We start from the raw sequence: 11,497 nt of genomic DNA, 5'->3' as shown, positions 1-11,497 counted from the left end.
TTGTTTTACAACAGGACATGAGTTGTTAACCTCCACCAGTTCCCTTCCTCCTCACCCTCTGCGGGTGAGAGGGGGTCTGGTTGAAGTCATTATTATATTCATGGTCCTTTGATTCTCTACAACCCTTCCCCTACATTTCACACTGCTACACCTGGCTATCAGCGGAGCTTTGTCTGGAAGCAAAACAGTTCATTCAGCCTCATTTACTGCCTTTTAAAAAAACATACCTGATATGCTGATATGCTGACTTGCTTAATTTAAACAAATGTGGTTTCTACTGACAATTGAGATTTACATTTACATTACATTTAAGTCATTTAGCAGACACTCTTATCCAGAGCGACTTACAAATTGGTGCTTTCACCTTATGACATCCAGTGGAACAGCCACTTTACAATAGTGCATCTAGGTCTTTTAAGGGGGGGGGGAGAAGGATTACTTTATCCTATCCTAGGTATTCCTTAAAGAGGTGGGGTTTCAGGTGTCTCCGGAAGGTGGTGATTGACTCCGCTGTCCTGGCGTCGTGAGGGAGTTTGTTCCACCATTGGGGGGCCAGAGCAGCGAACAGTTTTGACTGGGCTGAGCGGGAACTGTACTTCCTCAGTGGTAGGGAGGCGAGCAGGCCAGAGGTGGATGAACGCAGTGCCCTTGTTTGGGTGTAGGGCCTGATCAGAGCCTGGAGGTAGTGAGGTGCCGTTCCCCTCACAGCTCCGTAGGCAAGCACCATGGTCTTGTAGCGGATGCGAGCTTCAACTGGAAGCCAGTGGAGAGAGCGGAGGAGCGGGGTGACGTGAGAGAACTTGGGAAGGTTGAACACCAGACGGGCTGCGGCGTTCTGGATGAGTTGTAGGGGTTTAATGGCACAGGCAGGGAGCCCAGCCAACAGCGAGTTGCAGTAATCCAGACGGGAGATGACAAGTGCCTGGATTAGGACCTGCGCCGCTTCCTGTGTGAGGCAGGGTCGTACTCTGCGGATGTTGTAGAGCATGAACCTACAGGAACGGGCCACCGCCTTGATGTTATTTGAGAACGACAGGGTGTTGTCCAGGATCACGCCAAGGTTCTTAGCGCTCTGGGACGAGGACACAATGGAGTTGTCAACCGTGATGGCGAGATCATGGAACGGGCAGTCCTTCCCCGGGAGGAAGAGCAGCTCCGTCTTGCCGAGGTTCAGCTTGAGGTGATGATCCGTCATCCACACTGATATGTCTGCCAGACATGCAGAGATGCGATTCGCCACCTGGTCGTCAGAAGGGGGAAAGGATGTGCAAACTATGGCATAAAGGGACAACGAACAAATAAGAGGCAATTCGTAATTTCGATTAAGACAATAATGAGCGAACTAGGACGGACGTAGTCAATATAATTATTTGTTCAGCACTTTTGAAATGTACAGCGACAGAATTCAGAACATGGGCTGTTCTTATAGTATTCTCCCTGTACACCAAGTCAGAACTGTAGGATAAATAAAGGGGGCATATAAGCAGACAATGAAAGCTCTTACAATATTCGATGATGGCATTTCTCTAAAACAGGCTATAGGCTACATGTGCACCACCAGGTCAGAAGAGTATGCTAAGTTATGAGGGGAAAGTATGAGGCGCATGGGCTGCAAACAGCTTACTACATAACATACACTTAATATTTATTTATTAACTACAATATACATAACTCCCTGGCATAATACATCATTTATGCAGCAGCGTACAATACATTTTTGGACTCACCTTGTTGTGCTGTGCTCACTTGAACAAAAGTGGTGCGGCGGTCCTTCGTGGGCAAATTTTGTCATCAAACTTTGTCATCAAAGTCTTGTCATTCTCTGGATTTATGGTGCTTTCAAGACAGCTAGGAACTCTGAGAAAAACAAGGTTGAATCATGACGTCAGTGATCTTCAGGTCGGAGCTCTAGAAAGAGGCCAGAGTGCCTGACTTGGAATTACAAGTTGGATGACCGTTCAAATTGTATTTTTTCCGAGTTCCCAGTTGTCTTGAAGTCACTGAAGTCTGAGATTTCCTAATTCTGAGATTACAGTTGATTTGAAAGCGGCAGAAGTCATGCTTGATTGACAGGATGGCCAATGTTGAATGTTTATCCTTTTAAGCCTTAAGCCAGCACCTAATTGCAAAGATGGGGAGAGGTCTAGCCGTAATAAAGAGATGCTCTGCTTTTTTGACAGCACACTCCAAAAAGCAAGTTCTGCAGGCTCTAGTTTTGTCTAATCTTGATTATTGTCCAGTCGTGTGGTCCAGTGCTGCAAGGAAAGACCTAGTTATAATGCAGCTGGCCCAGAACAGAGCAGCACATTTTGCTCTTAATTGTAATCAGAGGGCTGATATAAATGCTATGCATGCCAGTCTCTCTTGGCTAAGAGTTGGGGAGAGACTGACTGCATCACTTCTTCTTTTTACAAGAAACATTCATGTGTTGAAATCCCAAATTGTTTGCATAGTCAACTTATACCTCCGACACACACACTTATCCCACCAGACATGCCAACAGGGGTCTTTTCATAGTCCCCAAATCCAGAACAAATTCAAGAAAACTTACAGCATTATATAGAGCCCTTATTGCATGGAACTTCCTTCCATCTAATATGGCTCAAACAGCAAACTTGGTTTCCAAAAACAGATAGAGCAACACCTCGCGGCACAACGCCTCTCCCCTATTTGACCTAGATAGTGTGTGTATGCATTGATATGTAGGGTGCGTGTGTCTTTTTAAAAATGTAGTTCTGTTCTTGAGCTGTTCTTGTCTAATGCTGTTCTGTCTTACTGTATATCATTCTGTTTTATGTTTCATGTTTAGTGAGGACCCCAGGAAGAGTAGCTGCTGCTTTTGCCACAGCTAATGGGGATCCTAATAAAATACCAAATACCAAATAAGCTTGGAAAAGCGACCCTTAAACCCACTCCACTGAATAGCAGGGTAGTGATTGCTTTGCAATGCTTGCAGTTAGCCACTGATTCCTTTCAAACCACTCATCGTTGAATTTACAATTTACAACTTCTTGTGTAATGTTTATGTCCAATGACTGATGAGCACTTTGACCGATGAGCACTATATACGTTTTATCTATCATTTCTCTTCACAATTTCTCTTCCCATGACAAGGATTGAAAAGGATTTGCCTGTAGATTGCTAACTAGATTCATGATCATGACTGCTAGCTTACTAGCTAAGATTTAGAAAGTATGATGTTGACATGATCCATCCAATCAAAGCTATGGTAGATATAACATGATTTGACATCATTTTATCTGTGGCCAATGACCTTGAGCCTTATTGGATGGGCACTTCTAATGTAACTCTATGGCAGCACCCAAGGGGCTTGAATTTTGCAGTGACGTAGTGTCCCCATGAGTGACAGAACACTGAGTCATACTTTCAAGGCGCAACAAGAGAACTTTACCAACTCCTATGCTCAGTATTTTCCGCTGGCTGCCCCACCACAGAAAGCACTGAACTAAGTGGAAACATCTGCATTTTGGAGCTGCCTCACTCAAGAAAGAAAATAAATACCATGTTTGTATGAAGCTTTATTAACTCATTCATTTTTTTCAAACTGATATGTGACACATATTAATGACAAAATAACATGCAAAACAGGCACACCCCCTGCTAAACAGGTGGGACTGAAGAACTGCCCTTAATGACGGGTCGCCACTGCCTCCACTACACTACTTTGATACGCATCAATAGGATTAAGTGAGTATAGGCAATGCCCACTGAAAAAATACCTGCGTATACTCCACTACACCACCTATAGGACTTCAGTGTGTGACAGGTTAGTACAGTGGTGTCCTTTCCAAATCACCAACCTGTCACACACTGAAGGCCTATAGGTTCACCACTGTACCAACCTGTTACATACTGAAGACCTATAGGTTCACCACTGTACTAACCTGTCACACACTGAAGACCTATAGGTTCACCACTGTACTAACCTGTCACACACTGAAGGCCTATAGGTTCACCACTGTACTAACCTGTCACACACTGAAGGCCTATAGGTTCACCACTGTACTAACCTGTCACACACTGAAGACCTATAGGTTCACCACTGTACTAACCTGTCACACTGAAGACCTATAGGTTCACCACTGTACTAACCTGTTACATACTGAAGACCTATAGGTTCACCACTGTACTAACCTGTCACACACTGAAGGCCTATAGGTTCACCACTGTACTAACCTGTCACACACTGAAGACCTATAGGTTCACCACTGTACTAACCTGTCACACACTGAAGACCTATAGGTTCACAACTGTACTAACCTGTCACACACTGAAGACTTATAGGTTCACCACTGTACTAACCTGTCACACACTGAAGGCCTATAGGTTCACCGCTGTACTAACCTGTTACATACTGAAGGCCTATAGGTTCACCACTGTACTAACCTGTCACACACTGAAGGCCTATAGGTTCGCTGGTCTAGGGAAGAAATTACGAGTCCTCACTGTCTGAGACCGAGTCACGACCAAGTACGAATGTAGCTGACACCAAGACAAGACCAATATGTGGTCTCAAGACTGGACTGGTCTCGGTCTTGAGAACTACAACACTGGTAGAAGCTGAGCACATTACAACAATTAATTGAGTAGACACTAATAAGCATGTAAGAACAATGCATGTAAATAAGTAGCATCCACTCTTGAAAGGATTGGATAGATATTAACAAATGGTAATGACTGCATCTGCTAAGGGGATCCTCCTTACAGATCGGCCCTTACACAGTCTAGGGGATTAGGATGATTGGGCTTTAAACAGGCCATCTTGTTTAACTGGCCAAATTCACAGGTGTTTCCTTAGCTTCCTCCACCACTGTGATCTCCTCAACAAATTTGGGCTGCAGGGCCTGAGGGACAAACTGTACAAACCGAAGGGAGAAAAGTTTTAGCTCCAAGAGAGGGGTTATGATATGATAGTAAACATAACAAATGTTTCGTCGCTGTGTGTGTTTTTGTTTTTTTCACCTGAAACTGGTCGTCTCTCTCCAAGAGGTGTTTAATCTTCAGTGGGGGACCAGGGATGTGGGGAAACAGACGTTCCCTGAAAACACAGACACGGTCGCACACACACACACACACCACAGTCAGTCAGCAGCCAGGGAATAACACCACTAATACCATAGCCACAGCCGGCCCGCTCATTAGGCAGGATTAGGTTGCCGCCTATGGCAGCAGGGTGACGAGTGCAGCATTTTTGGAGCTAAACTGACAAAGACACACCTAAAACCACAACAACAACACTTAAAACCTCACATAAGTCTGCCCGAAAATGACAATTTCTCTCAACCAGTGGCATATGGGCTTTTTAAGTGAGCGCTGATGCCGCCCTGTGATAAGCGGTGCCCACTTTGTCAAAGGCAGGGACGCAAAATGTTTAGCTTGTCCATTCCCAGCATGCCTCTCTAGGGTGCTGTTGGAGAGACAAATCGGTGCGGGGCTTTACCAACGTCAAAACAATTATCTAACGAAAATAATTTTGCAGATATGGGATATGGTAGAGAGAGTATGTGGCCTTTTCTGTAGCCTACAGGCTGGAGATAAAATGTATGACAATGTAATGAGACGGACACTTTTTACATCATGCAGGTTTCTCCGATTAAAATAACCTAACCTAAATGGCACTCAATCAAAGAAAGAAATGTGCTGTCATGTTAACAAACAACATATCCTTAAAATAGGACAGGTCAAAGTACCATGGACAGCATGGAATGGACCAATCACAACTGTTGTCCAGGTGTTTCACCCCAGTGTCATGATCAGTGGTTTCAAGTGTGTATCTGTAACTTTTTGACAAGCTGATCATAGCGGAAAAAGAAAATACTTCTGCATTTCCCGCTGTGTAAATACATTGCAAATAGGCTCACGATAACTCTGATAAAGTTGGGTAGCTGATATTCAGAGTTTAAATAGCCAAATTGATTAGTCACAGGAATCAGGACTAATAAAGCCAATGCAACGGCCTGTTTTACAAACTGGGCCTACCACATTTATGGGCATTCAGAAAATTCCATTTGGGCTGACATGGTAGGCTACACCCCAGTAAGCACCAGCAAAATTCTTTTGGATGTCTTATTTTGGTCCTGTCCAGATGTCTTTTTGTGTGTTTTACAAACGGTAGGCTTACCACATGGATGGGCATTCATAAAATAATATTTCAGGCAACAGTGTAGGCTACACCTCAATAAGCACAGACCAACGCCAACGGTTCAGATTGGTTCAGATTTGGTGCGCTCCAGACAGGCCTTGATTTCAACTTCCACGGACATTGAAATCAATCAGATTTTGTCTGTTCTGGACCAGTCTTGATTTTGCCTAAACATAGATGTCTATAAATGACATATTTTCAACTTTCATTCAGAACCAAAAATGCACCTGATTTCAACATCCGGAAGATACATATTTTCAAAGTCTGGAAAATATATATATTTTCAATATCTGGAAAGTAAGCATTTTCAACCTTAATTCAGAACCAAAAATTAACCTGATTTCAATGTCCGGAAAATATGTATTTTAAACATGTCATTTTTTGGGGTGGAGGTACTGTGCCAGTTACTGTGCATTCACTGAATCATTTATGTTTTTCCCCTTTCTCTCGTTTTCTAAGAATAAAAGGTGTTTTCCGCCTTTCGTTTGAAGGAAGTACAGTTTCAGAGTGAAAATGTGTGTGGTCTGTGGTCAGAGACTAAAACTAAACACATCAGTACTTATTCCATAAATACTTATTCTATTAATCTTTTCTCTTTGTTTATCTTTCTCTGTCTGTCTGTCTGTCTGTCTGTCTGTCTGTCTGTCTGTCTGTCTGTCTGTCTGTCTGTCTGTCTGTCTGTCTGTCTGTCTGTCTGTCTGTCTGTCTGTCTGTCTGTCTGTCTGTCTGTCTGTCTGTCTGTCTGTCTGTCTGTCTGTCTGTCTGTCTGTCTGTCTGTTTCTCTCTCTCTCTTTTGTAAATGTATCTGTGTTTCTCTGTTCTCTCCCCTCAATTTCCTTTTCTCTCCATCTCTCACTTTCTTTCTCAATTTCTGTATCTTTCTCACTCCTTCTGTCAATTTCTCAGTGTTTCACCTTCGGTCTCTCCCTTTCTCTCTCTCTCTCTCCAGTTCCTGCTCTCTTCATCTCTCCATTTCTCTCTCTCTCCCTCCGTCTGAATAAAATTCCATGAATCCAACAGAATACCTCTGGAGTCGAATCAGCAGCAGCAGAGACAGGAGGATCATGGGTATTCCCAGAGCGATGCCAACGACCACCAGAGAGTTCAGCTGATTGGGAAATTCAAACGGGGCCACCTCTGACACACACACACACACACACAATGGTGTAAACATAACAAGCAGATGGAAAAAGACAGTGAAATGTGTTTTTTAGCACTGTAAAGCATTCAGTGGTTCTCACATATTTTATTATTTAGATATTTTCTATGTTACTGGCATTGTTTTTGCTTCAGTTAGCACTTTGAGTTTGACAAGCAGATATGATTACAATATTGATGACTGCAGACTCACTGGTGGTGTTGCTCCAGCTGCTCCAGTGTTGAGATCCTCTGCAGGTTTTACTCTTCCTCACCCTCATCTTCACATCGTGTGAATGTGTGGGGTCTAAGTTGGTCTCATTGTATGTCTGTCCACCCTTAAAGTCCCTCTCCTTAAAATACACATATACACACAGCCTCTTAACAAATAGGGCCACTGCTAAACACACACACACACACACAACTGTCTCTCTCTCTTTCTCTGGTAGAATTACCTCGCCATTGATCTGTAGCTGGTAGTGGAAGCAGCTGGCACTGTTGCGTGACCGGCTGGATGGGAGACCCCACTGCACCAGCAGAACCCCCTCTCTGACCCAGACTAGGTTGATGTTGGGGGGCGGGCGCAGCACATCAATATCTTTGGTCTGGTATTTATGGGTGTAGATGCCCCACACGTCAGAGCATGACACGTTGAAAGTCAGGATCACCGAGGTGGCGCTGTTGTCCACACTGCCTTGGCACCCAGCAGACACATTTCCAACCACACGGTCAGCCTTTCCAGTCCCTCCCTGGGCTCCTTGGCCTCCTATGGCCTCAGTGACACAGTCCACACTGGAGATTCTCTCAGTTTTCTTACACACACTGATATTCAAACATACACATACACACACCCACACACAGCAGCGCTTAAAGCAAACACCTTGATTGAGGGTTGGTGTCTTGTACTAAAATGAGATTATACAGTAAAATGGTAATTACACAGTAATAACCTATGAATTGACAAGATTGTACTATTACTATTGTTAATACTTTTTATTTTCTTGGATATTGTTGGAAGGGCTTACAAGACGGAGGCGTAGAATTGGCTGTCGTTAGGGAGACCATGGAAATTCCAGGAGCAGTTGAGTTGATTGGTAGGGTAGATAAGACAGTGGGCCTGTTCACCTGGAGCTACAGACATGATTCAGTGTGTGTGTATGCGTGTGCACTTGTGTGAGTGTGTCTTTGTGCATGTGTCTTACTGTCTGATAGGTTGCAAGTGTTTTTGTAGTCCTCTCCCTGAACCAGCTGCATAACACCATGAGAATCCCTCTGGTACACCATCTGAGAGAAAGAAAGAAAGAAAGAAAGAAAGAAAGAAAGAAAGAAAGAAAGAAAGAAAGAAAGAAAGAAAGAAAGAAAGAAAGAAAGAAAGAAAGAAAGAAAGAAAGAAAGAAAGAAAGAAGAGAGAATCTGTAAATCTGAACTGTGTTAAGACAGGCCTCAGATTATCGTAAGGCTCTCACCTTATCCAACTCGTCATCCTGACAGGGTTCTGAGGGAAGTGGTTCTTGTTCTTCTTCTATGCTCTGATGTGTGTGTGTATCAGGGCTTTGGGTCTCAACTGGTCCTAAAGTAACTGTCTCAGCTGTCGGGTCTGTGCTCCTAGAGAACCTTGGCTCAGTCGTTTGAGATACTGTCATACACAGACACAGAACTCAGTTAGGCAGGGTAAACACATTGAAGATTGATATTGATCAAACACACTTTCATCACTCACCTCTCTCTGTACTCCCAAGGGAAAGCAGTGCCACAGCACAGACCCAGAGCAGTGTGAACACCAGACATTGCACCATTGCAAACCTGGGAGAGAAACACACAGATATAACACCATGGTAGAAACATGACCACTTCAGCAGTTTCACTTAGACCTGATGAGCTTATATGGTCATAGAGTTCGTTTTTTTTATTGGTTTGGTGCTATTTTCACAAGTGTGAGGTGAATTTTCACAACTTATTGTGCAAAACCCCAAACTGGTAACACTTGTAACGCAGCAAGTCTCATATTCCATTTTTTTTCCTGTGCATTCATTTGTTTTGAAGACCTCTTTCATCACACAACCATTGATCCAAAATATAAGTTTACTGTGAAATACCATGAAAACGTTGATTTAATCACCAAAACACAACATAATGATATCTTCTCAATGTACTTGTTTTAACAGCCAATTAATCCAATAGCAAAAAAAGTCACGATACATGTTTTAAAATATCCCTTTGAATGCAATATGCTACAATACATTAAATGACAATGCATTACACTGTTTTCATATTAGGCAATATACTTGCACTTCCCATTACAATTGACTGAACATAACATTTCCATCCTTGCAAAGGTGTGATTATTGAAGACATTTTTCACAATCATTGATGCAAAAAAATAAATGTCTTGTTCAGATATAATTCCATCATAGGTGTACTGTAATCAAATTAAATAAACATAATGTTTAGCAGGCAGTAGTTTGCATTAAGCCTATCTTGAGCTTTTGGCCATAGGTTCTCATCGACATTGCATTAAATGTCCTCATTATTCACACACCTGGTGGAAAACTTTTGGAGGAGGGCGGTATGCTAATGAGGATGGAAATCATACATATTCACCTGTATTGTAACCATGTATTGTTTTTGACAGTATTTTATTGTAATCTTGTATTGTATTTTACAGTATTATATTGTACTTATGTATTGTAGTGGTCTTGTATGTGGCTCAGTTCATAAGAGCATGGCACTAGCAACACCGGAGTTGTAAACTTGATTCCCACATGGGTCACATATGAAAATGTGTGTCACTTTGTATAAAAGCGTCTGCTATGTGAATGGGACATACTACGGTATTACAGTGCTGTATCAAAAAGACCCCCAGCAACTTCCTCTTGGATGCAGGTTTACTGTATAGGGGATGCATTTGTTACATACAGTATATTATTTTCAATATCAGATTATTATTTTTATATATGTTTGACTGTGAAGTAAAGTCATAATAGTCATAATCATAATAGTACATTACAGTATATATCATACTTTATATGCTTCTACTTTAGACATACATTTTCATTTTTCAAAATCTTTAGTAGGAAAACCAGTTTAAAATCTATAGTTTTAACAAATCGTTAAGTGATTATCAATTAAGAGCAGTGAGATTAAGTAACAGTAAAATGTACGTAGCAAATGAGACAATCATATTAAAATGAATGTGAGTGTTGCATTGTGAAAGGCAACTACTTTATATGAACATGTATTGCAATGTGAAACATATTTCTAGATAAAACACTGATTCATTTTGGAGAAAAGGTGAATGTATGATTTTGTGTGTTGTACTTAGTCAATTAAAAATGTGCTTAGAGTTTTGAATTTTGCACCAAAGCAATTGAAAAAAAAAATGTAACTGTCCTTCTACATCACGGATAGGCAACAACTCAAGACACATTAGGACTTCAAAATTCAACAGAGGGCCACATATTTAGTATTTTTTGTTCTACATACTTTCCATCAGGTTTTAGACATTCTAATGTAGCCTGGAGTAGTTTTTTGAATCATGTCATTCCCTGGGCTTTATAGCTGCTGTAGAGGTTTTCTGAGGTATACATCTAGGACCAGCTTAACAACATCAAATCCTCACAATATCCATTAGGTGGGTACCTACCAGACTGATCTTGGATCAGTGTCTAGGGGTAACTGTATTATATACTCATGGGTTTAAGATAGTTGAGAAACACAAATACTAAATTGGCCCCTTAACATTGGACACGTCAAAACTTCAAAGCACAAAAAAAATTGTTTGTCGTAAATTTTAATAAAGAGGTAGGAAAGAGGTTAAACATTTTGGTCTCATTATATCAGGATAAAAGTAACATACCTCTTGTGTTTCGCTAATTATACTCCTTGGTTTGGTCTTGATGCCGTTAAAGTGTCAGAAGAAAGCGTGTTGACACACACTGTGACGGCATGGGGAGGTAAAAGTGACACTAATCATTACTGGAAATCTGACACACAGGAAACTACAGCAGCCACTCAGGGCCTTTCTTCCTCTCCTTGAAGAAGGCCAAGCCTACTAACTGCTCTGATATGATAGGAAAGGGGAAGGGCATGCCTAGTCAGTTGCACAACTGAATGCATTCAACCAAAGTGTGTCTTCCGCATTTAACCCAACCCTCGACCTATGGAATTCATACTTTTTTCACCAAGATCCATAATGTA

The 11,497-nt window shown here is 41.9% G+C and overlaps 1 protein-coding gene across 2 annotated transcripts; it reads right to left on the bottom strand.

Moving 5' to 3' along the window:
- Positions 1-1,717: 1,717 nt before the first annotated feature.
- On the bottom strand, positions 1,718-11,289 carry LOC115114696 (uncharacterized). 2 transcript variants are annotated; one of them, XM_065013583.1, is made up of 10 exons: positions 11,157-11,289; positions 9,021-9,103; positions 8,767-8,936; positions 8,503-8,584; positions 8,326-8,431; positions 7,756-8,122; positions 7,515-7,653; positions 7,189-7,300; positions 4,984-5,059; positions 1,718-1,857 (listed from the first exon to the last, which is right to left on the bottom strand). In XM_065013583.1, the coding sequence occupies exons 2-10, from the start codon at positions 9,094-9,096 to the stop codon at positions 1,849-1,851; spliced, it is 1,137 nt and encodes a 378-aa protein (XP_064869655.1). In that variant the 5' UTR covers positions 9,097-9,103; positions 11,157-11,289; the 3' UTR covers positions 1,718-1,848. The 2 variants fall into 2 exon arrangements, with proteins under 2 accessions (XP_064869655.1, XP_029499012.2); XM_029643152.2 differs by lacking the exon at positions 1,718-1,857 and adding an exon at positions 3,522-4,877 and having other exon boundaries at positions 11,157-11,285.
- Positions 11,290-11,497: the final 208 nt, after the last annotated feature.

The sequence above is a fragment of the Oncorhynchus nerka genome, linkage group LG9b (genome assembly GCF_034236695.1).
Source record: "Oncorhynchus nerka isolate Pitt River linkage group LG9b, Oner_Uvic_2.0, whole genome shotgun sequence".
Classification (NCBI taxonomy): Eukaryota; Metazoa; Chordata; class Actinopteri; order Salmoniformes; family Salmonidae; genus Oncorhynchus; species Oncorhynchus nerka.
Note: the sequence above shows the minus strand (reverse complement) of the source record. Positions and strands in the feature narration are given on the sequence as shown.